Here is a 26,861-nt window from a genome sequence, read left to right on the forward strand (position 1 = left end):
CCAGTCCCAGTACTGACCCCTGAGGGACTCCACTAGTCACAGACCTCCAACTAAATTCTGTCCTATTGATCACAACTCTCTGACTTCTTCCTTTCAACCAGTTCATAATCCACCTCACTACCTGACCATAGAGACCACACTTCTTCAGTATATCTACTAGGATGTTGTGGAAGACAGTGTCAAATGCTTTACTGAAATCAAGATAAAACACATCCACTGCCCTACCATCATCTATCCACCTAGTTGCTTCCTCATAGAAGGCTATAATGTTGGTTAAACATGACTTTCCCTTGGTAAAACCATGTTGACTGCTCTTAATGACCCCCTCATCCTTGATATGCCTAGAGATAGTGTCAAGAACAAAATTGTTCCATCACCTTTCCAGGGATGGAGGTGAGTCTATAGTTATCCGGGTCCTCCTTCTTGCCCTTCTTGTAGATTGGAGTGAAATTTGCTATCCTCCAGTCCTTAGGCACCTCTCCTGTTGCCCACGACTTACCAAAGATGATGGAGAGTGGCCTAGCAATGACCTCCACCAGTTCCCTCAGCACCTGTGGATGTATTTTCCTCTCCCTTGTGCCCAGGCAAAGGCTTCAGCCCCTCTCCTGTGACACCTCTATTCCTTTCTGGAACTCATTAAATCTGTTAAGGCATCAGAAGCTCCCTGAGGGGTGCCTGACCTGGCACAAGAGAAGGAGCACAAGCATTTCCTTCCCAGCTGCCAGTTTGTAATCGGGGACACTGAGGCTACATGTAGTGCAACCACATCAAGTAACCATTTGCATAGCATTTATTAATGCTAGTGATGTGTAAATATCCCTGCTCTCCAGTTTACTGCCATGCTAACAACATCCTCTTCAAGCTCAGAAAGTCAACACAAATGGAGAAGAAGCGAGGGGAGGGTTAATAATGGATGCTATATATCTATGGTTAGAAATTTGATTAATATTCTGTTGTCTTTTGCTAGCTGTGGGAAAAATACATCACTACATTTTTTATTATTTTTTTTTTCTAATTGATAACACTTTCATTAGAGAACTTCAGAAACTTTCCATTTTTATTCAGCCTAAAAGTTATGGTGAGAAATTAAGAAGTGTTGCCTTGCAAGTGTGATTGACAGGAAGGGAGAAATTTAGAGCGGAAGCAATCAGCAATTATGAATGGAGATGGGTACCTGAAACAGGATAATCTTAAACTGATCATTCCGGTGTATTTGCACTGCAGGGGAACTCAAGGTGATTCAGTGAGTTGGTATTTCCATTGACACATTTTATTTTGTCAGTATCTGCCAGAAAAAGGAAGTATTCTATTTGGGGGAACATACTAGCATGAGTTTTTATGCCTTCTCCTGCCATGTACACATTCATATTATCATATCTTTAATCTAGGGACTTAGGATGATGTTTAGTTAGAAAGTCATTTATATACCAAGGAAACTCATGTGGCAGCAATATAGAGAAGAATAAGAACTGTATTATTTTGCCTATGTTTCAGCTCCAAAAGGACTCTCACAAGAAAACACTAAACATATATTTCATAGCATTTTGTGTGCATTTACATAAAATATAAGCAAAAGAAAGGACAGCTTCTTGAGAGCTGCACCAAGTTTCATTATATCTCTGAAGTCTAGTAGAATGGCATGCCACAATTTTACAATCCAGTGTTCTGATTCTGATTAAATCACTTCAGCATCAGAGCTATCAGTTCCTGCATCTTGTATTAGACCTACAGCAATAGAAAGGCAAACATAATCTGGTTCTAGGAGTAAGATTAGTAATAAACTCAAAGGAGAAGAAAAAAGTTTCACTATAACTATAAAGAAAAAATAATCTAGTTAAGCTACTAACTATGAGATTACTGTTTTGTCTGACCAACCAATTAAAACAAATTTGCTCTAAAATGCACATTTAAAGACAATAAAATCAACTCACCTGTAAAGCAGATGGGATAGGGAGGGCTAAAATCTGAAGCTGAAAGCTATAATTAAAAAAAATGTCTTAAAATCTTACCTGCACTTCCTACATTACATGATAAGAATTGTGGTTAGCTCTAGCCGTACTATCTGTTCTGTTTCCTTTACAGGAATTTCCTCTACCTCACTGTCATCATCCCTTCCTTTCTCAGTTTAGTTGCATTAGGTTCAAAATTTATGGGTAATTTTCTTGTAAAAAGAACAGGGGAAAAACTTTGTCCCTAGTAGAAGATCGAAGCCTTTTGGATTCTAAAATCTTCTATTTGCATTGTGTGCTAAAATGCCTTGGGCTTTTTAGTTTGCTTAATTTAAGAGGAGTAAGGGTAGAAGTTCATTTCTTTTCTGCCCAAATGCTGCTACTAGATCATTCAAAAGCGTGTGTTATACCTGAAACTTACAAGTGAACCACACTTCTTCCCAAAACTGAAAAATATTCACTCTAAAGCTGAGTTCCCCTTACTCTTAGCCTCCTCAGCTACCCCCCACACCCACTGCAAGTGGGAACTATAATGAGACAATGACACACTATTACTTTCTATCTTGTATCCTCCCAGTTAAGCCTTCTTGGTTACCCAAACACAGCTTTGGCAGAAGAAAAGCCTTGATGAATCTGTGCTATCTGTGACTTGCCCCTTGGACCTGCTGGGCAGGCAGAGCACTTCAGCATATACTCAGAAACACAGAATCACAGAGTCATAGAGGGGTCATGGCTGGAAGTGACCTCAGAAGATCATCTAGTCCAACACCCTTTTAGAGCAAGATCACCTGCAGTATATCCATCACACAGGAACACATGGGTTTTGAATGTCTCCAGAGAAGGAGATTCCACAGCCTCTCAGGGCAGCCTGTTCCAGTGCTTTGTTACCCTCATGGTAAATAAGTTTTTCCTTATGTTTAGCTTGAACCTCCTGTGCTCCAGCTATACAGTCCCTCATGGTCCAGCTCCTTTTCCAGGCTTCCAGTATGGATGTGAAACCAATAAAGACAGGCTGCACCATGACTCAAATGACACAAAAGCATCTGAGAGCACCTTGCCATCAATTCAGACCCTGGTATCTCGCTATCTCACTACAGAGGTTATGTAAATATATAGGCCCATCAGTTTGTACCCGATTTATTTCAAGAGTGGTACGACTTGTATCTTCTTTTCTTGTGAGAAGTTCATGCTTTTTACAGTGGATTAGGTCAATTACTCTATTTCCACAACAAGAGGCTAAAAAAGGGGGTTTTTTTTGTATAACAGGGGATTTCAGTGTTGCCTCTGCATATATACACACAGTTATTTATGCAATGACCAGTATTAATGCTTGATTCTGTTGGGTTCTAATCATTTAGAGATACAGGATTTGTGTTTTCAGCCTTCATCACATGTTTAGCTCTCTGCTTTTTTTCAGAATGGATCCCACTGACATTCAGTCTTGGTGATTGTCTCCCAAAATATTTTCAGTATTTTGCCCCAGTAAAAAATAGATGACTGGTTTATAAGTTACAAAAAGCTCCAATGTGTCTCTGTGGATTTCAATACAAAAAATGTGATGCTTTTTGAAGGTGTCCTTTCTGACTTGAAAAAAAAAGCATTTTACTTTCCTCTGCCCTTGAAGGAACTATAGAGTGCAACACAGATCAAGTTAAGCCCATGCTGCTTTCAAGCCATTACTCAGACTATCAGAAAGAGAAGATGTTTTTTTCATACCTCATTCATTTTAGGTACTTATTATTGTATTCTTCAAGTAGCAGATTTATTACATTTAAAAAGTAAGTAGAGGAGACCAGCTGTTAAGAACAGAGCCTATAAACAGAATAGAAGCAGTATTCATATATTGTTTTGAAAGCCACATTGCTGGGAGGCTGAGTAGAGTGTCATGGTGGCTACTACACTGGATTAAAATCTTGTCCAACAGTACCAAATATTCAGCTGAGCCTCTGTTCCAAGTCACCCCTTCCTCTTTTGTAAAAGTAATGGATATCCTAAAAAAGCAGCCTCACACACCAATACTTCCCAGATTCACGTTTGTCCTTTGCTGCTACAGCAAGCTTATAAAGGGGAGAGTAAAGAACCTCTCCAGAATATCCTCCCTGCTTCCTCCCTCTTCCCTCCCTCTCTTCTCACTCACTCACCCTCCCACTCTCCCATTTAGCATATTTTATGCTATTGCTCCAGGAAATACCCCACTTCTGTGGAAAGTCAAGGTAAGGGTCAATATCTTACCTTGTCTTTCCCACTTACGCTCAAGCATTTTGCCAGCCAGAAGCACGGGGGGAAATCCACTGTCTCAGTGCTTATGTAGTGTAGTCTTACAGTGCTGGGACAATTACATCTCTTTAGTATTCTGATGCTGTTCTGGCTTGACACATTCACACATCACTCCTTCCTCTGCCCAGCTATGGTTAACACTGAGTGGGTAAGAAATTTTCCACTCCGACTATCTTCTACACTGAGTCAGTGGTGTTGGTTCTGCTGTCACAGGAGGTGTCTGAACAAGATCTAAACACAAAACTCTGTACATTTTGTACTAGGTTATACAGTCACTGAAATGGCATATAGTCAAGGGCAGCTTATGGAGCAGTGGGGTAACACATCTATTACTCTTCTGTGAAATAAAGGAAGGTGGTTTTATTAAATACAAATTTGTTGCACTACAGTACATTCTGCCTTGGGCATCAGGAGGTGATATGGCCAGTGCCCTAGAAGTTCTTTGGATGTGCTAATAACTGAAAAGTTCACTTGTCAACAGAGAAAGAGCAAAGCAAATACTCATGACCCAGGCCCCTTAAAATCTTTTCAGTCTCACAATCTTTGGTGGTGAACTAGAAAAGAATATCTAGCACCTTAAAATTCCATGGCTATCCCTTCTTGCCTTCCTTGATTGTCCACCCTGCTTACTGCAAGCCAAGAAACATAAAATTGACAAGGATGGTCATTGTTGTATTACGGGTTTTCTTTTGGAAACATACTGTGCTTGAGCACAAAACTACATCAGAATAGTTTCTCCATTACTCCCATAGAAGAGCATTCTGTTCTAATGGCTCCAATGCCCATTGTAAATCTGTTCCTGGCCATGTGCCCTTGTGTGAATATTACTCCTTACCTTACACAGCTCTTCTTTCCTGTGTTTTTATTTTTTTTCTTTTCCTGTATGCATTTGTTGACAGTGCACCTTTGTTTTTTTTTTTTTTTACCTGTTCATGTTATCAGCCTAAATAGTTTAAACTCTTCTAGGATCACCCCAGGTGATCCTCATGACTCTGCCTTGAAGGTCCCAAGGTCTCACTTCACTGACAGCACTTCACTGGTATTTGCACTGTATGGTTTGACTTCCCTTCAGCATGCTGGCAGCTGGCAACAATCCTGAGGTTCTCACAAGTTTTTATTTCCAAAGTATGAGTTCCTTCCTTGTAGCTGAATTTTTGCTGCTAGACTCCAAAGGCAGTATCTTCCTTAAGTACTACATAAATATGCTTATTATATTACATATTAAGCCACTATACACAGATAGAAACATTGCTATCACAGCTGAGCTTAGGCTTGAGTCTCCAGCTGAATGCTTACATTCAGAAATGAGGTGTATCCCATCATGAAGTCTCTCAAGAGATCTCTTTGCTAAGGATATTCAGATTATTCCTAGTATATACTGACAGCTCTTCACAAACAGACACAGTCACTTCTGAATTTGCCCAATTGTTTCTAAAATATCAGATGCCTACAGCATTCCAGATAATTTTGGAACCTCTAATGGAACAGCATTCCTCCACCACTGTCAAAAAAACTACAGCTACGATTTTCCTGCAATGCGTATTAAATGGTTTTGTCAACATGAAGTCTCCAGCATATGACTGAAATTGGCTTAACTATGGATCATAGAATCATTGAATGGTCTGAGTTGGAAGAGACCTTAAAGATCATAGAACCATAGAAATTCCTGGGTTGGAAGGGACCTCTAAATGTCATCTAGTGCAACCTCCCTGCAATATGCAGGGACATCTCCAACTAGAACAGATTGCTCAACAGCCCCATCAAGCCTGACCTTGAATGAAAGATCAAATAGTTTCAATCCCCCTGCATGAGCAGGGACACCTCCCTCTAGATCATATTGCTCAAAGACCCATCCAAACTGCACTTCCACACTTCCAGGGATGGGGCATCCATAACTTCCTGGGGCAATCTGTGCCAGTGTTTCATGACCCTCACACTAAAGAATTTTCTTCTAACATCTAACCTAAATCTCCCCTCCTCCAGTTTTAATCCATTATCCCTTGACCTATCACTACAAGCCCTTGTAAAAAGTCCTCCCCAGCTTTCCTGTAGCCCCTTCAGGTACTGGAAGGCAGCTATGAGGTGTCCCTGGAGCCTTCTCTTCTCCAGGCTGAACAACCCCAACTCTCTTAGGCTGTCTTCATAGCAGGGGTGCTCCAGCCCCCTGATCATCTTCATGGCCTTCCTCTGGACTCTATCCAGATGGTCTGTGTCCTTCTTATGTTGGGGGCTCCAGAACTAGAGCAATAAGCTTCAAATCTATTTCAGAAATACCTGAAGCTACCACTGTACTGAGCTCTATTATTTTCTTATTTCATAGGTAATAAGCAATAAACATATTACACTTGACTGTGGTATAGATGTGCATACTGTATCTCCCCAATAAAGGCCAGATGGAAGATCAAACTATGCAATATAAGAGACAAATCCCTGTGATTAATTGTTTATATACTTAGCTGACAGCAAAAATAAAAAATGAAATTCTTGTGGTCTACCCAGAGCTGCTTTCAAGGAAGTTCAGGAAATACAGATTGTTGAACCACGGGAAGCTTTCATGAGTTGATCAAAACTGGAATAGATTCTTGTGGAGCCTGTTTTCCATTCTCTATTTTACATAACTTGTGGCTGTTACTGGAAGCTTGGCAACTACTGTTTCTCTGGGGCACTTTATCTAATTACAGCTACTAAAGCAGAAAACTATTTCTCAAAAATGCAGTCACACTTTCCAGACACTGAATACTTTTGAACTACATCTCAAGCATCTCATTAGGAAAGGTGACGTATCAAACATTTTATTAACTACATATAGGATTTAACAATATAAAAGCTGACAGTTCCGTGCAAGCCAGACCAGTCATCTCTAAACAGAAAGCTTTTTTTCCTTTTTTTTTTTTCTTTCTCTGAGAAATCAAGATTGAAAAGGACAACGTTAAACCACAGTTCTAGAGTAACCTTTCAAGCCAGACTCACAAATCTATCTTTATAACTGCTAATCTTCCTTCTCTTACCATTTTTATCATCCTTTAATGCTCTGAGGCATCAATCGAGTGATTTCTGAATGTGACACACAGAATTCTGGACCATCTTGCACAATTGAACTACATAATTCCTTTAGGTCTGATATATCCAGCATGCACTAACCTTGCTCTGCACACTCAGTAGATATGTGCCCAAGGTGCCATCCCTATCGGAGTGCTCCTTTTTGGGCTGACTGCAACAATTATGTTTAAATTCCTGTCCAGTCAAAATGCTACCAACAACTTGCTTCTCCACACATCTTCAGTTGCTCTGCAACATAACCAGCAACTCTTGCAGTTCTCTCCCTTGTCCAGCCCTCCTGCTTTCTTTACAATCTGGAGCTTGGTGAGAGGTAGCATTTGATCTTAAGCTTGGATATAGAGTGACACAGCTGCTCAGGGTGGGGGAGGTGGGCACTAACTTCTGTTTAACAAGTTCTACTTCTCCTCAAATTTCTGCAAAAAATGCAGATGGTAATAAAGGAAATGAAGTTCTTACAGTAAGAATTATGGATATGGAACTAGGCATGGTGTCCTTTTTCAGGGGCCCCTTCACTCAAAGACCCTCTTCAGAATTGGTGCAGATACTGAAGGTGGACACATGGGACAGGGCATATGGACAACTATAATTCACAAACCTTCTACCTCTTCAGGCCCTTATACAGTACTACACTATAGTACTGATACTATATATAATAGTCCCAACTCTTCCCAACATTTATGTTCAAATTATCAATAGATGAGAACTCCTCTTTAATACTCTTTTTCTTCCAGCCTGCACCGAGTGTGGTAGAAGCAGTTGACCAAGAACACTAAAAAACACAGACACAGGCTGTGCTCTCACAGTCAGTACTATGGTGTAGTACATGAAAGTCACACAAAAATCTTCAAGACTGGTGACTTAAAACAGCTGTCTCCTCACTGATCCTATCTGCATCCTCCTCTTGGAAACTACATATTCCAATTGCTTGTTTGGATTTGGTTTTGTTCAAATTGTTCTACAGTACAAACGAGATATTTATTGCTTGTGAAGAGCAAGTGAAACCACACTCTTGCTTTTTCTTGCATTTTTTCTTCTTACTGGAAGTTTGATTGTTGACACTGACACTGCTGTCTAACTGCAGCAAAAATGGAAGGAACAGGTGTGGAGAGGGGGAAATAAAGTTTTATTAAGTGAAGAAGTGGAATAAAAAAATCTAATATATAACACTGAAATGACTCATTACCTCAAACCAACCATCATGTGAATTCACTTATAAATTGACCTATACATGATCAGGCAAATCAACAAAAATATAATCTATAAAAGTCATATTAGCAGTTCCTTTTCTCTAGGGACTGGTAAACAGACAGCAGGCATTATTAAACCCCAATTAAAGCCAGTAATTCAGTATATAATATCAATAACAACAATATCTGGTGTTAATATGAGGATGCATATCCTTCATTTCCCATGTCTCCCTTTATCACAGCATAGGCAGTGATGATCAGTGATAGAGGGTAATTGATAGTGCCATTATACCATTCTGTGCATTCTTTTACAGATACAGAGTAGTTCACTGTACTACATTTGAATGTCTGCTTGGCTGGCACTTAAACAACTTCGGAGTTAATGCCCTTTAGCTTTTAGTCTTCCCTGTGTATAGGCCTCTATACAAAACCTCAGTTCAGTCAAACTCTGTGTGGTCTCACAACCTTCAGAGTACAGTTTCATAAGGTGTAGCAGGTATATGCAGTCACAGCATCTCTCCAAGCTGAGATGAGGGGGCATTCATGGCAAATTCAATCTCAGTTTATAGTAGATGATTCTCACAGAGCGTAGGCTCAGTCCAGAGCTTTTAACAGACCATGTACACTATCTGTATTCACACGTCACATAACACATTTGACAGTTTATTATGTTAGGCAACACATTGATGACAGCATATGAAATAACATGTGGCTGAGGAGCAAGTTTAACACCTCAGTTAAGTATCAGGAAAGTTACTAACTTTTCTGTCAGCTGTTTGGCCAAGAAATGGATGTGCCTAGTATGTCTGACGACATTTCTGAAGTAGGGGCAATCATTAGTTCTGCAAGATAATGTTAAAACTGATCTGTGATTACAAGTCACAGGAAACATCAGTACAGAAGAACTGAACCTTGAAAAAGATTTGGAAATGTAAAGAAACACATATATATAAAGCAGAAGTCCTCTTCAGCAAAAGCTTCAACCAGAGAACTGATTTTGCCTAAGCACCACATTTCAATAGTTCTTTAGTTGCCTGACAGAAAGAGGGAGACCTCTTGCAGCTGATCTGAAGGACACAACAGATGTGTGCTTTATTCCATTGTTCCTTTACGTCTGCATGTTAACCTAGCAACTGCGTCCTCTTCTTTTTGTGAATCCACATTTAGCCTTTACTTTTATCTGAACTTCTGTCAGGAACTATGCTTAATTACAGGATATTTGATGAATAACAAGGTATTCCATCCTCACGAATCTTGATGTATTACCATGTCATCAAGCATTCCAATTGTTCCAATTCACTTGGAACATTACAACATTCCAATTCACTTGTTACCAAGCGATATGAGAAGGTAACAGAGCTCTTCCACTGCAGCAGCATGAATTGTCACTGTCAAAGAGATGTCTCCTCAGAACTAGCATTTATTGAATGCAAGACAATGGTGAGAATGGACTTGATGGTCTCCTAGCAAACTGACAAAAAGGTCTTCCAGAATGATTCTACATTGATTTATCTCCATTGGTACTAGGAGGAAATATGGTTCCATTTTATCCAGGAATTTATGTCAGATAGGTATCTTCTGCCAGGCAGCTAATAATAAAAGAAGATTGCTATGATTTTGAATGGTGTTACTAAGTTTGTTTTTAAAAAATAATACTAGATACAAATGTTCCAAAAGGTTAGGAATATATGTACATTTTCACATAATTCCCCCACATCCCTGAAGGCAGGTCAGGGAGTAAAGTAGATATTGGTGTCAATGAACAAAACACTATTATTATTATTCCATCCTGCCCTTTCTCTGCCAAAATTATAATTTATTATATTCTAAGTGAAATAGGAGGATGGTAACAGTCTTCAGCATTCCTCCAAATCACTCCCACTCAGCTTGTCTAGACCATGTACAAGTCAGTAATGAATACATTTAGTCCAAATCTGCTCTGCTCTCTCCAACTTCCCTTTTCTCTGTTTCCGCTTTATTTTTCTGCTTGACATTGCCCAAAGGCTGCATGCCAAGCTCTCTAGGGCAGGAGCTATTTGGGTCTACTCCCAGGCAGGATCCTTAGGAAATACCAAAATACAAACCCAAGAGCATCTAACTAACAATACTTTGCAAATCCTGATATATTTATGGAGAGGCTTCAAAAAGTATGCATGTTCTACATTACAGGGAAATGTGAGATTAAAAGGTTTTGCATTGTGCTTCGTGCCATGTGGTAAGTCCTAAGCAGAAACAAATTTCTGGTCCTTGTGCAGATCGCTGAGGAAACACTCTCTGGGATTCAGCATTAGGGTTAACGTCATCCTAGCCACAGTAACAATTTAACCATCCTGCTCAGATCCAAGACTTGGCCTCTCATGAACTCTGTCTTCCCAAAGAAGTGTGCAGTTTGTGTTTTCTAGTAGTTAGCAAAAATGCAGCTTTCTACAGCATCTTCTGTCTCCAGAGTTGTTATATCATGGCATTGAAGTCACTGCCCTCAGTCCGTGGTTGAGCCCCTTCTGAGGGCTCAAGATTATGATAGTGCCCTTTGGTCTTTATCTTATTAGGCTTTGCTGGCATCAGGTACCGAAGGTTCTTCCAAAATCTGGAATTCACAGGGAGAGATTTATCCTTTTTCCACTTTACAACCTTCTTTGGTGTCAAAAGAGACAGTGATTCTGGCAAGAAATTGTAGTCACTAATAGGCATATATTCAATTAATATGATCTTAGTTTTTTTTTCAACGAGGACTTTATGCAGTCCACTCTCAAGTTCATATATGGCTCTGTCAGAAATGTAGTTTTGGCTCAGTATAATGATTAATCTTCGGCTTTTGTCAATGAATGAATGGATATCATCAACAACTGCTGCAAATTAAAGATAAAAGTGTTATTAAACTAAATTGAAAGGATATGGAATCAACTTATCCTTTAACAATCAAATGTACCAAAAATGTTCCCCTTATAAAATGACAGTATGTAAGTATTCTGTCCCTATGAGGATGTTAGTTTGCATTACAGATTGAAAGTCTGTGAAAATGAGCTCAGGTGCGCCCAAAGTTTTTCTCTGTAGCACACAAAAGCCAACATACAATCTCCAGCTACCCTAGACATTTGTCAGTAGTCACACAGTTAGAAGGTGACAGCAACATTAATTTTTCCTCCAACCAGACATCTTGTTGCTCTTTTATAATAGATACATCGGAGTAACTCCATAGAAAGTCACCAACAGCAACCTCTCTCCAAATGCTGAGTAACCCTCAGACTACTTCTTCCTTTATATCACCAAATACCCACATCTATTGCCAGTAACCCAAGGTTGAGAAGACTAGCATGCGACACTAGAATGAGATTCAGCTGGTTTAGATCCGTAACTTTTGTCATGAGAAGCAATGAAGGAAATCAAACTGATACGTTTCAAACACCCATGCAACAAATTGAATTCTTATGCACAACTCCCTGTGCTTGCTTCAGCACCACAGAACAAGATCTAGAGAGACCAAAGATCTAAAAAACATGCCTTGTAGGGAAAGTCAAGCCAAACTGCAGGAGTAACACAAAGAAGAGAAAACTGAGAGCAGGAGGCTAACAAGGGTATTACAATACACGAAAGGCTCCTGTAAATTAGAAGGAAATACTCAATTTTCCATATTCACACTGGATCAGACCAGAGAGCAGGAAACAACCTAAAACTATTAAAAGAATAAGACTGAACACTTCAGAAAGACTTTTCTTAATACTTAAGGAAAGAGAACAACTGGGGGGAAGTGGCTTGGGAGAGCTGTGGCATCTCTCAGATTAGAAAAATGTTAAGTATGAATACAAAGAGACAAGATCTTGCCTTGTGAAGGAGGCTGATTGACCTTATTGTTCTGTGCTTTTAACAATGAAATCTCATTTGTCAGCTAGATCTTCGGACTAACTGTAACCCCCCCAGTATCTTTTTTCCAAGGATCTGCAAAAGGCCATCTATCCATAGATCATTTAGAGAAACAAAATTCCATGTTTTCATTTCTATTTTGTTATGGCACCCATTACATTCACTAAATGGCTTCAACCACCACACTGAAGGTACAGCAAATGTAAAATTTACCTGAGAATAACTAGTACCAGAGACACCACCTGCTCTGTGCAGCAAATATGAGTTCATTCTTAGGCACCTGATCTCAGCAAAAGCAGAGCAAGAGCTTTATTACTGTGAAATATCTGTGTTCTCAACTTTACTTTTTCTATGCTAGCTTTTTCATCTCTTCATCTTGGTCCTGTGTAATTAAAGATACGTATGTGTGTGCATGTGTGGGTGTATATGAATTCATAAATATAGCTATAAAATATGTAAAACGTGTGCATGTGAACTTTGAATATATGGTCTAGGTTAAATGACAAATGTAGCATTTCATTGCACTACACAATTGATAGAATTCTTTCTAATGACGGACTTTTAGCTTTGTGTGAAAATGAGGTGCCTATTTAATGACAAGAATATTCAATGCACTTACCACCGCCAGGGGACACATCCCTCTCAAATATACATAACTTGTACCCAAAGTTTTCTTCTAATATCGAGGGCAATATCTTCAAGGCAAATTCTCTCTCTTCTTCAGTAGGAGAAATGCAGTCTTTCAGGTAAGACACAAATGCATCATATTCTTTTCCATCTGGAAAGAAATCACCAATTGTCGCCTTGTTAGCAATCATTAGAAATATACAATCTGATTTACCATTCTGGTTTTCAAAGTTACTGTCTCTGTAGCAAAGCATCAAGAAACTGCTGCTCTTTCCTTTAGTACCCAAACAGTCTTCAAAGAAAAAAAAAATATTTAAATTTGAAACAAAAGTTTCTGATTGCATGCAGAAAGTGTCTGAAAATAACATAACCTTTGTACACTGAGCTGTTTTTAAATAAAATCAGATTAATTTAATCAGTTAGTCACATCTGTGATAATCAAGAAAATTAAGGGAAGCAAAAAATATGTCTGTAAGCTGTTGAGAATGCTATTCAAGTGATAACCCAGATTTCTACGTTTATTTTAGTCTTTGTCTAAGAATATAAAGTGGTCCTGTAGAATGAGTAGTGGCAAAGGAGAATAAACCAAATTATTATTTTCATTACAAGATTATACTATGTCTGGTCATGCTTTGGGCAGTAATTTAGAAACACAAAATTTAGACAAATTTAGAGGCCAACTCAGCAACACTGAGCAATATGGAACTGAACCTTGCTACAGAACAACTGTCTGGATTGATACAGTGGCACACAGAGCTTTGCATCTTAAACTGTGGTTTTTTGCTTCCCTTTCTATATGTTTTACTACATGTAGATCATAAAAAGTGAGCAAAAACTAAAGCCCATGAAACCCTACACATTCAAGAGCTCTAGGAGTAGGAAATCCATTGCCTCATATCAGACAGTTCCTCCAGGGTGGCCTAGTCCAGGTTCTTGGAGATCTTACCTGTAAGCCAGTGTACACAGTGATCATAGAATCATAGAATGGTTAAGATTGGAAGGAACCTTAAAGACCATTAGGTTTCAACCTCCCTGCTATGAGCAGGGGCACCTCTGATAGCTAACATCAACAGGTAGATAAACGATGCTGGCAGGCATGACTTAGATCCACTCATCACTGAGAAATCTCCAACCACTGCCTTTTATTCAAGCGCAATTCAAGCTGATTTGGAGCCTAAGGAGGGCTAAGAAAATAAGGTACTTATATACAGCAATTTTTTTCACCATAATTTTCAGAAAAATTATACCCAGAACTGGGTAACTGTCAGACTTGCTCCTTAAATAAAGGTCACAGTGATGCTACCTACTAAGATACTGGCAGTGTGCTCTCCTGCTGTCTTCTAGTGGATTTAGTGACAAACTTATAAATATTGCAATGGTCTCCAAAATCAAGGAAGTATTTTAACATTCAGCTCACTGAAGGATATAAGTGAAGTGAAAATAAATTTATGAAAATTTGCCTGACAAGTCCATAGTGCTCATCCTATTTGCAGATAGATAATTGTAAACTTTTCCACCTTCATCAACTTTTGTGATTAATAGTATGGCAGAGCAGAGTGCATCTGAACACCACCTAGACATGGCTCTTCCACTACCTGCTCCAGAGGCAACTTCTTCACTGTGTTAATCTGTTGTTACTGCCCCAAGTGTATAACAAATTCTTTTTAGCACCTGACCATCAAGTTCTCTTTTACATATTCTACCCACAGAATGCCTGGTTTTTATTTTGCATCTTCCTCAAAGATTATTGTTTTACAGAACCTACCAGAAACTATTTCTTAAACATTACTCTTATTTCAGCATCAGCAATAGTCAGGTCATACCTTCAGCAGTATCATCTTTTCTGCATATGTTCCTGTAAAATAGAACTAAGTCAACTCTAAACATCACACAGACAAACAGTGCAGCCACAGCAACACATGGAAATAGTACAGCCAGGACCATTCCAGTTGTAAATATGTGCACAGGCAGATCTTGGGTGTTCCCTGTAAAACAGAAACCCAGGAAATTATAGCCTTAACAGAGAGTATTATGTGACAAGATCACTCTATTCAGTAATGATGGCATCTTAAAATCACCCCAAAAAATTACAGTATTGATGTGAATCCTTCCCTGCTTCAAGCATATATGCATGCCATTTGTCCTAAGATGAAGAACAACTACAGAACATCGATTACTCTAAAAGCTGGAGACACAATCTTGCACACATTTGTACACCCTCCATTCACATAAATAAACTGTATGTGGGTTCAAAGCTGACACTACTGGTCCTCATAGATGTACAGCATCCCCAGCTGATAGTCATCCACTTTTAGGATTAGGGGTTTTTTTGTTCTTTATTATTTTATTCTCTAACTTTCTGTTATTCTCTAACTTTCACCCTTCTCTCAGTCCATCCATAACAGTTCTTAATGTCCCCTTTAATCTCTTCGGCTGAGATACATTTTCTCCTTCTGTCTCTAGTCCCTTCCACTCTTTCTTTTTTATTTTTTTCTCTCTTAATTATTATTTTTTCTTTTCAGTTCCAAATACAGATTTTTAACTCTTAAACCTTTGTGAAGTCTTTATGAAGGCACTGTCAAGCCATGCTAATTGTAGTCTGTATTTTATTTGCTTTATTATGGTCATCCTCTTTTGACTAGTCTATTTTCACAGATTTCCTCCCACTTAAGCTTGGAAAGGTCAGAGAGGGATGGCAAATTAGAAGGGAATGTCCATTTGTCATGAATCTCCAGGCTGTCAGGAGTATAAATATTAAGTACTACTATATGGTAGAGATCAGCTTTCCATGGCTAGCAGGATAGAGTCCCTGATAAGAGAAAAACCACCAACTGGAGCACTCCAGGCATTATCAGGAATATAAAATATTGACCTTTTCGGGGTGGGGGTGTGGGGTGGGGGAACAATGAACTGCAAAATAAACAAAACCAAAACACAAAAAACAACCAAAACCTCGTATTTTAATTTTAGAAGAGCTGCCTAATAAATAAAGTGATCCAAAGAGCAGACTCTGGGCTGCACCAAACTTTGGGTAGCTAACCCCCAAGATCCCAGAAATCTGATGAGTAGAAGAACACAGATCAAGCTCTGTTATGGGATCTAACAAAGTGCCACCCACGGATCTGTCAGCAGAGCATAGCTCAGCCTTCCCCAGATGTGTCCATGGCAGCAGTGGTTGAACTCTGGAGCCTTCACACAACTGCTCTAGACACAACGGCAGCAAACTCTGTCTCAGAGCAGGAGGAATTACCCAGGGGCTTGTTACATCCAGCAGCAGATAGACCAGGGCCTCCATAAGCACACAGGCATATTTGGAGAGATGCTCTGAGATCAGTATGCCACTCTCAGGATTGGGAAGGCTGGCATGATTTATTATTACGTACAAGGAGTATGATTTATAGAATATACCATACCTTTCTTCAGTTTCACTATTTTTATTTGTGTTCTTTCATCAGCTTGCAACATGCAGGTGAAATTCTGATGCATGTCGTCATCTGTTACTTTTTTAATCCTTAGTAGCCTTGTGACATAGAACTTGTTTTCCAACCTGCAACAAGGAATGGTCTTAGCAACACTATCTGTACAGAAACGTACAACCAGCTGAGGAAAAGGATCTAAAACAACCTCAGACTGAGGTTTTACTGGATTTGCAGTTCCACAAAGTGCAGAACATTATCACACGCAAACAAACGTACAGTATTTTCAGGAAACCTACTGTATTTTTTTTAACTCTTCTTCACATATTGAAGGTTCATTCTCAGGGACACCTGTGCATTTTTCTGGAAACATTTGATTAATTATCCAGTAGAGGTAGGCATCTTCTCTCATATAATAACCCAAGAAACTTGTGCAATTGAGTATCTCGTCTTTACCTAAACAAAGCATAACATGACAAGATCTAGTTAGAAGTAGCATTCATGCTCACAGTGCAGTAAAATGTCAGCTTTCTAAGCAACATATTCCATGTGCTCCTTTTTCTGGACATTGTAGACCCTGCACAATATTTCATGTGTTTCACCTGCACTGGTGGTGGCTTCAGCAGACATGCACAGCGCTCTGTTGCACCTTGTTGCAGAGTGACAGTCATCCACTGCTCTGTCTCAGATAAACTATCACAGACAGAAGAGTTTACATAGGTCAGTGAATCTCAGGCTTTAGAAAACTAAAGGGAGTTGGACAACAGATCTGCATGCTTGCACTGCCAGGACTGTCAGACCTCACACTTCTCATTTCCCTGCAGAATGACATCATCAACTGCACCAGGTATTATGGGGATTGCTTATTACCACTCTTCTCTGCACAAACTGGATGTCGTTCACACATTGCTCTGTGGGGTTTGCTATCTACAAAAGAAAGCCATGGAGAGATGGTTTATCATCACCACCTTTTTCTGGTCATAGCATCAGCTCCAGCCTCTGTAAAAGGGTACAGTCTGTGAACTTGCATATCAGTCATGGAATACTCTAAGCAAAACATAACCAGATGTGCGAATACATCAGACCCAGAAGGATGCACAGACAATTCTTAGTTTGATTACACTTAACCAGTACATCAACCATAAAGAGACCAGAATAAAACCACATATATGCAGTAGCTACCACAAAGATTCTTGTACTGGTTTGATACCTATTTCTGTTTCAATTTCTTCATCACGTCCAACTATCTCCAAAGTTACAGCCTCTGGTGCATCTAAAATAGAAAGAAGTATTGCTATTGAAGGAATAGCTTACTTACATCCACAGTAAAAATTACACATTTGTTTTATCTCCAAAACTAATCACATGCATTCTATTTAATTTTAAAAAGCAGTATCTGGACTCTTGCACTGTTCAGTAGTTTAAAACAGAGTATATCCTGTTGAATTTTTTTCACAGGCATATATATACAGTGCATGATCTACAGTGGTTGGAAAGCTTCTTCCCTGAAACTCTTAGTAAGTTTGTATGACACAGCAGCTAATTTTGAACAAAATAGAACTGCAAAGAAAACATGTTACTTAAACTTTACAAAATTGCTTACACATTACACATACTTCTGATGCTTTTTTTATTTTTGAAATTATTGTGAATACTTCAGAATAGCAGACTTATCCTCCTTGTATATACTGAGAACTGTAATTAAAAATCTCCACAGTAAAGAGAACCTAAAAAGTATGCTTCAGAATTTTAGAAAGCTTTCTTACCTTCTTCTACTACCAGCTTAATTGTATTTGTGCTGTGGTATGTCTTTCCTTCACGACTGATTAGAATTTTACAGGTATAGATCCCAGAGTGCTGTACTGTTAAGGTTTTAAAATCTAGTTCCCGCTCTGTTTCATTTTCATAACTCTTACAGTCCTGCATCAATAAAGACAGAAAATACTATTTTGCAGCAAAAACACATTTAAAACCTTAAAGAAGTCAAAAACAATTTTTGAAATGAAGTGTCACCATCGTTCTTGCACTATCTCAATGACATTTATCTGACTCCAAATAGGTGAGGGTGCAGCTTTCAGTCACGGTCTCTTCAATGCAGCATTGGAACATTTAACTCATTCAAAGTTGACAGCACTGCAATTCCAATTGTCTGAATATAAAAATGCTGTATTAGAAATGTAAATGCACTCATCTATTTATTTCAAAATGCTAGCTTGGGTCTGTACGTGTCACCTGCTCCTGGCCAAAAGTTGTCAAGACTTTGAAGGAGCTTTCAGGTTAAAGCAAGATGCCTCAACAGTAGAGAAAGTGATGATCTCAGAGGGACACAAGGTCGGGCTCGCATTCATATACCCTCCCTATCCCAAAAAACAAACTCTGGTTTGCTTTTGGTTGTTTTTAAGTCATCATACAAGCTAAGTGAAAAATTTTGTGAAAACACATCAATATTTGGTTCTGTTCTGAACTACCTCAGATCAAGAAGGGAAATTATCACTGTTGGAAACTCTGCAGGGAATGGATATTTCCTGGATACAGATGCTTACTACCTGGCTCTTATACAAAAGGCATGTGCGACGATCCCTGTTTTATCTATCTCAGCTTAGGGCATGACAGGAAGGCTTGAAAAATTCTCACCCAATCAAATGCCAAAGGATATTTAGGCCCAAGAATGGCTGCTTCATCTGTCTCATACCATATTATGATTGAAATACTAGTCATCAGTATACTCAGCCACAACAGACAACAGTCTGTGGTATGGTCCTTTAATGAAGAAAACTTATCCACCTATGGCCCTATCCATTTGATTTGAGTGACACTGTTTCAGGAATTACCTTGTACCATGTTACGCTGTCATTTTCATTGACAGACAAATCACTGCATTTCAGTGAATAACCGGTTCCAGCATTTTTAATTTCTGTAGTTAAATGATTTTCATTGAAACAGCTGCTTCTATTTCTTTCAAGTACATTCAAGGTCCACTTTTGAATTGTGACATTTTGTATTCCATTGCTATGGGAAAAAAAAATAAACAAATAAAATCAGGTTTTGGAGCTTTTTGAAGGAATACAGCTTAGCAAGTTACACAACAAAATACAAATTCTCTAATACATCTGTTAAGTACTTGTATGGTGATCCAATTATTTATATTGCACTTCAGTACTTTTCCACCCCCAAATCTAGGTTATTTCCCATAATAAGAAATATTATCTAAACTAAGCCATTTGTCATAAAATTTGACAATACAATTTTGCCTATTAATTGTGACAATATTTGCTATATCAACCAGAACAAGGGTGCAACAATCTGTGGCATCGTGTGTAGTTACAACTGAGCCTAAAAGAGCTCAGGATCCCAAATCAGCTAGTGATTTTGCAAGTTTAATCCCCCATGCATTGCTAAGTTTTAAAACAGGAACTGAAAAACATAATTGCAAAGTATGTAAAAAATGAGATGGGCGACTCTACTATTGTTCACAAAGCAACATTATTCATTGTTTGACACTGTGCAGGTTATTGATATTTTGGAAATATTTCTAAATTATGCAAGTCTCATGCATTATGGAATTCACTTATGGATTCAAGCATGTCCATGAAACAAGGTATTTTGCAAGAGCCAGGAGCTACCACTTCAAAAGCAGAGTCATCATATCCCATGCATTACCTATAAAAGAACCGAATATGCTCCAAAAATGCCACTTTTGAATATCCAGGAGATGACCATCATCATTCAGATATGTACTATTTTCTAGACCCATATTCCTCAAAATAATCAGAATATTGGTGTGAGCTGTTTCTTTGCTGGATATGTCCAAATACATGACTATCAAGCAAAAAGAAGTGGGAGGTATTAAGTTGGTGGTCTTAAGTTGATGGCCTTAAGTTGGATTAAGTTTGGCAAAGTTGGGCTAATTTTGGCAAAGTTAGGGCTTAAGAGATAGTCATATGCTGCTGAAAGCCAGCAGGTGAGTTTTCACAATTACTACTTAAATCTCCTATTTTTTACTGAAAAAGTAGGGTCTTGCAAACCAAAAAAGCAGTAATCACAGAACACTTCCCTTCAGTGTCAGTCATATCTTCATAAATACATTTGAATCTTTCTGTCTGCAAGAAGAGAAAAAGGAACTGTTCCTGGGAGAACTGAAATTGGACAAGAATCGTTTTTATGAGAAGGGCTAAGGAGACACAGAAGTCAAAATGGAGAAGCAGACCTGACAAGTGTATCAGCTCAAACACCATTCTCAACTGGCATGTCTTATACTGTTACAAGATTCAGAACAACTATTAGGACATTGTTTATATGATTAATCAAGACCAAGGGGGTTTATTGTTTGGTTTGGGTTTTTTTCCCTTTTTAAGATCTCCAATCAGATATATTTTTTTTTTTTTTTCCTCTTCATGCTGTACCCCTTTTCCAGCCTACACAGGTTCTCCTTGCTCTCCTTACCCACTTGAGTTATTCACTACTCATAATTGCAACTGACAACCTTAATCAAAACATAGTGGTTTGGTTTCTCAATCAGCTAACTATGGTGTCATAAACAGGAAAAACCTTATCAAAACTTTTCCATCAGAGGTGGACCCACTCTGTGGGTGGAGTCCTTCTCACCTATTCTTCAACATCATATCTACCCATTTAAATCAGAGCTTTTAATCACAGTCACAGTGGGACCACAGCCAATATTCACTCTAAAAGAGTGCAGTTTACGTGACCTATTTTACACACTTGGTTTAGGACAAAACAGTCTGTGCCCTAGAAAGGCCTTTCTCTCCCTGACAATAAAGGTACCTAACAAGTATCTTAGGTGTAGACATAAACTTTAGTTTCAATTAATTCCACTGAGTCTCTGTGCTCCTTTTGGCATCACACTAGTAAGTGAATACTGTTGGAAAGGTTATCTATCCAAAACCTCTTATGAATTTGCTATCTAGATTCAGCAAATGGCCTTCCGGTACCTGAAGGGGCTACAGGAAAGCCGGGGAGGGTCTTTTTACAGGGGCTTGCAGTGAGAGGACAAGGGGTAAAGGTGAAAGAAGAGAGATTTAGGTTAGAGACCAGACATAAATTCTTCAGTGTAAGTGTGGTGAGACACTGGAACAGGCTGCCCAGGGATGTTGTGGGGGCTCCATCACTGGTGGTGTTCAACAACAGGTTGGATGGGGCTTTGAGCAGCCTGTTCTAGTGGAAGGTATCTCTGCCCATGCACAGGAGTTGGAACTCGATCTCTAAGATCTTTTCCAACTAAAAAATGTTGTGATTCTGTGAAAAGGATCAGTAAAGTCACACGTTCTCCTCAGCACTGTCACTCCACAGAGGCTTTCTTCTGGGATCATATTTGGTGAAATCACTTCAATAAATATGAGGACTTCAACGTATATGAGGATTCGAGGATTTCACCTGAAGTGGATCAAGGTCTGATGAGCCAAAATCTGGCAGCTCAATGGAAGGTGACCAAACCTGATTTTCAGAAAAATAAAAGAAAACAAACAAACAAAAAACCCACAACAAACAAACAAACAAAAAAGATGCACACACAGAAAGGTGCATTGTTTAAGCTGCTAGTGTCTGAGCTGTTATATTTCTATCCTGGCTTTCACTTGCTAAGATTCTTCAGTGATAATTTGTGGGAAACAAAACCATTTCCAGCTTTACAGCTTTTCAACTCCCTCGACCAAACCCACCAAAATGGTACAACAAAAAAACTAGGGGGAGGATAAAGGGAAGTGAAAGCTCTTAGAGAATACAAACTGAGTTTACTGGATACATATCCAACTCTACATCATCCTCAGTTATTTCACTGCAACAAGTGTAATCTTAAAATTTCAGTCTATTGCAAGAAACTGATGCTCTTGCTACAATATTAACACTAAATGTGTGTGTTCCTACTGCTTTTGGTTATTCTAAACACATGGACCAAGAAAGCAGCATTAGGATCTTAAAATATATCATGCTTTTATCAGTGATCTCTCTATTTTCATTTTTTTCAGGAACCTGTAAAATCCCTTAGTTTCAAGGTTAGCAACACAGAGCAACCAGATGACCTACTTTTTTGTATCCTGTTTTTCCCTTTGATAACCACAAGATATAGGTTATGAAAAAACTATACAATTTAGCAATCCTGCCAAGGATGTGTGGCACAGTTTTTCTGCTTACCACTCCCACTTACAAGTGCATATGAAATAGTTTATTTTCAATAAATGTTGCTGAAAATGGACACATTCAGAATACTGGTGATGTCTATGAATTCCTGAATTTATATCCTAATCTACCATACTGACAAACATACATGAACACATTGACACACACATATGTGCACCTTAGCTATCTATGCCATCTCAGCAGGACACTTCTGTTTGAACTGGAAAATGGATTATTCTTTAAATCAAAAACAAGTGGATAAAACACCATAAATGCATTGTTAAATCATTTTCATAGAATCTTAGAACCCTTCAGGTTGGAAAAGACCCTTGGGATCACTGACTCAAATCATAATCCCTACTCTACAAAGTTCCCCTTAAACCATATCCACCAACACTACATCCAAACAACCCTTAAACATATCCAGGGATGGTGATTCAACCACCTCCCTAGGCAGCCTATTCCAGTGTCTAACCACTCTTTCTGTGACTTTTTTTTTTCTAATGTCCAGTCTAAACCTACCCTGTTGCATCTTGAAGCCCTTCCCTCTTGTTCTATCTCTAATTACCTGTGAGAAGAGGCCAGCATCAACCTCTCTACAATGTCTTTCATGTCTTCCTGCATATTGTCAGTTGTAACATGCCAGGGAAAAATCCTTATATTTAATTAGTTTGCAGAAACTTTCAACATGTTTTGCCTTAACTTCTTCTAGAAAATCTGCAATGTATTTAATTGTCACTTTGTTCCCGAAAACTGCCTAAACAGCTATAAGCACTTTAAAATAGTTTCCCATATAGCTTACAAATACTTACCTTAAAATTAAAAGATAAATAAAAATATACTTAGAATGTTTAATTTCAAAATCAAAATGTTAACCTATTATAAATGCTCTGCAATTAAGCTAATTCCATTCAAATTGTCATTCCTATTAACTCTAAGTCAACTCATTAGTCCACAATAGCCCACAATTTTTTGCTTATTAAAAGAGAATACTGGAAGTCATCTGTGGCTGCAGAAACTACGTCTGCAAATAATCTTCTGTATTTGCTGAAATAGAACTGCTTTAATATGCTTGCTGATAGTGAGAACCATCATAAAAACTAGGCCCAAGATGCCATTAAAATACCATTAAAAAAATCATTTTATAACTCCTGTTACAGTGGTGAAACCTATCAAGAGTTTTTGTGTGAGGACTGAAAGATTCTGGTACGAGCTTCATACTGATCCCAGCAGAAAAACTGGTATCTGTATGAGGCTCACAGAAAGAAACTGAGGGTAGGGAATTGTTTCAGAACGGTCAAAATATATTATTTTAATTAAGAAACTTTTTTTCCCTAAAATAGAAATGCTTTCTTTCAAAATTGAGTTTTAAAATGTAGTGGCATAAGATAGTCTTAGAAAATTAAACAAAAAAGCACAAAAACAAACCTCAATTCCAAATGAATGCTCTGATCTAATAAAAATCTTTCTTCTGAGTTTCTTCCATAAGCAAATCCGCAAATCAAGACATTTCACAAAGGATTCAGACATTTCACAAAGGATCCAGACATTTCTGTGTTTTCCAACAACTACTTTTTTTTTAGAAATTTAATCTTAATAGTTTTACTGAACATCTCTTCGTTTTGTTTCTTCTTTATTTAAGGTGCTTTGCCTCAGTTTTGAAGTTTGCTTTTTTTTCATATTCATTTTTACAGAGTTCTTGGAATTTACTGTGGATTTGCTGGCATTACTTGAGTCCTTTAAAATAATGAGAAAACCCCAAGGATCATGAATTGAAGCTGGGGTTATTGCAGCTTTCCTCTCTTTTGTCTTTTGTTTTAGACACCTTATGACAACTTCCTTTAGTAGCCCAGTGATTCAGGTGTGAGTCCCACCTATCCCTCCCCATGCCAAAATAAGTCAGAGCATGGATTTTATACCACTGGTAAGGTGCTGGCAGTAGAGTAAGTTGTTAGATTTAATAGCTTTTTAGCACCATATTTAGTGAAGGGACTGTCTAGATGACTGATCAATTAATAATAATATTTGATAGTTCTTCCTTATTTGTCCTTTTGACACATGATGTTCTACAGAGGTAAGAAATGAAATTCAGTTATTTCATTTGTTCTCTAAATGGCTCCAAGCCTACAAAGGTTTGCACAGAAACCAGAGTTCAGCTGTGTCACTCTATGTTTATTACTTTACAGTTAGACCACTTGGCAAGCCTTGTGGTGTGAGAGCCACTCAGCACAGTAAGGAAGAACAAGCCTGGTGGAGAAGACAAGCAAATGTTTCCTTTTCCTGAGCAGTGCACAGATAGGTTGCCTATCACTCATTTTGCTTAGGTAATTAATCAGAAACCAGCAGAAGTGCTACCTGCCTTATCAAAAGGTTTACAGAGCCTTTAAAAGGTTGCATATGCCTATGGCTATTTGTAAATATTATAGGTCTGCCTGGGTGGTTATTGTAAAATTATGTGGAAAATGACACCACAGTCAATGCAGTTTTGTGCATCTCCTTTGTACACATGCCACTAGCAATTCAAAGCAAGACAAAGCAATTAGCTTCTTTATAGACATGTGCAAAGGCAAGATGTTCACTCACTAGCTTCTGCACCCACCTGTGAGTGACAGAGTAACTCCCAGAGTCACTGAGTTCAGCTGGCCAAAACTCCAGAAAATTCATTTGGGAAAAGATCCTGTCTGTCTCCTTTATCAGTTGCTGTTTTCCAGCATTTTCTTTGTACCAGTTTATTGTGTATGCTTCTTCCTGAGAATGTTCTTGCATTGACTCGAGATAACAAAGGAAAAAATATTCCCCTTCCAGCACATCTATGGAGGAACGAAGGGGACACAGCTTCTCTTCAGAGAAAGAGGAAGAAAAGACACATTAGGAAGCCAAGTACTTGTTTCAGAAAACGACATTAGTTCGACTTCAAAGTCATTTGCTGTGCCACTGGTCTTTTATAAAGTTACTTTCTTTCACCAGAGTGATTTGGCAGTATTTATTTGTTGCAGCAATATTTATTTCAATCCAAGAACTCAGTTTTCAAAGTCTTTATTCTACCTCACCCATGCAAAACCAGAAGGAAAAAGAGAGGGGGGGGGTAAAGAGGGACATTTCCCAATAATTCTTTCACATGGCTCCAACAGCATCAGAATCAAATATGCACAAACAGCACAATCTGGCCTCACAGTAAAGTAGCTGCCACAAATGGAAGCAGAAAGGTGAAATTCTTCCCATATAGTTTGATGTGACAAATATGGCTATTCCTTAGAACTGGTCAACTGCCATAAAAGTAGAAATCCAATTAAGTAACATTTCCATTTTCTTGTCTTCTGAATTACAAATAAACCATTATGTGGCTAGATTACTAAAAAAAAAAAATAAATAAATATTGGATCAATTGCCTTGCGATAATATTATGTGTGTAAAATTTAAGTCTCAAAGTGGGCATTTCCAATTGAATTTCCCAAATGTACCTTTGCATATAGAAGTCATAAAATATACAGTAAGGTGACCATGGTCTTAACATTAGTAGTCAAGAATAAAGTAAGCCTTAGGCATCTATTTCTCCTGAGGTTCTCAGAGATCATTGTTGTTCAGCAACTATTGTGACCACACCTCTGAACGGCACAAGAAGAAGCAGACTAATTTTCTTCCTTGCTGTGGCTCTTCATACAGCCATGCTCCTATACAACACCATCAAGTGTCTCCTTTTTACTTCCTAATTTTGGTATTTTTGATCAAATTTCCCAAGTCTGGAGCTGGGCTGAAGCTGCCAAAACCTTTCGGATTTTGTTCTTAGCTGCAAAATACAATTCTTGCCCCACTCTGAGCAACTGTCAAGAAGATGCAACATATTCAGTAAATGTTTCGAAGGTTCTACCATTTAAATGAAAATTTATACTTACGAGTGGCAGATTCAATGATAAACATTAAAAAATAAATAATCAGAGTCATTTTCTTGAATTATTTCTCACTTCTTCTCCAGAAAAATGGAACTGAGTTGTTCCTGCTTGTTCTGACAGCCTAAGAAAGACATTCACAATTCATCATCAGTGCAGTGAAACAGATTCTTTTGAGCATGTGAGCAGTGTAACTACTGCCTGGTGCTCAAGATGGCCTTCCAAGTGGAAAGTTACACATTTTTATCACAACAACTATTTTCATACACCAGGTATTGTACCTAGATTTTTCTTGACAAGTTTATTTCAAATGCAGAAAGCACTGCATCATTTCCTTCCTGCATTTTCTTGTTCACTAGGTGTCTCTCACATTTCTGATTAAACTGACAATCTTATAGAAGCATCCAAACTGAGATCCCAAGACAGCAAACACCTACCACAGGAGAAGTCCATGCTTTTTTT

At 38.4% G+C, this 26,861-nt stretch overlaps 1 protein-coding gene across 1 annotated transcript; it reads right to left on the reverse strand.

Annotated features, from left to right (window-relative positions):
- Positions 1-10,267: 10,267 nt before the first annotated feature.
- IL18R1 (interleukin 18 receptor 1) lies at positions 10,268-26,510 on the reverse strand. The gene is made up of 10 exons (XM_051626665.1): positions 26,406-26,510; positions 25,112-25,352; positions 19,209-19,386; positions 18,144-18,297; positions 17,588-17,650; positions 16,677-16,833; positions 16,375-16,508; positions 14,785-14,946; positions 12,954-13,112; positions 10,268-11,322 (listed from the first exon to the last, which is right to left on the reverse strand). The coding sequence occupies exons 1-10, from the start codon at positions 26,452-26,454 to the stop codon at positions 10,925-10,927; spliced, it is 1,695 nt and encodes a 564-aa protein (XP_051482625.1). The 5' UTR covers positions 26,455-26,510; the 3' UTR covers positions 10,268-10,924.
- Between the last annotated feature and the right edge of the window lie 351 nt (positions 26,511-26,861).

The sequence above is a fragment of the Apus apus genome, chromosome 1, assembly GCF_020740795.1.
Source record: "Apus apus isolate bApuApu2 chromosome 1, bApuApu2.pri.cur, whole genome shotgun sequence".
Lineage (NCBI taxonomy): Eukaryota > Metazoa > Chordata > Aves > Apodiformes > Apodidae > Apus > Apus apus.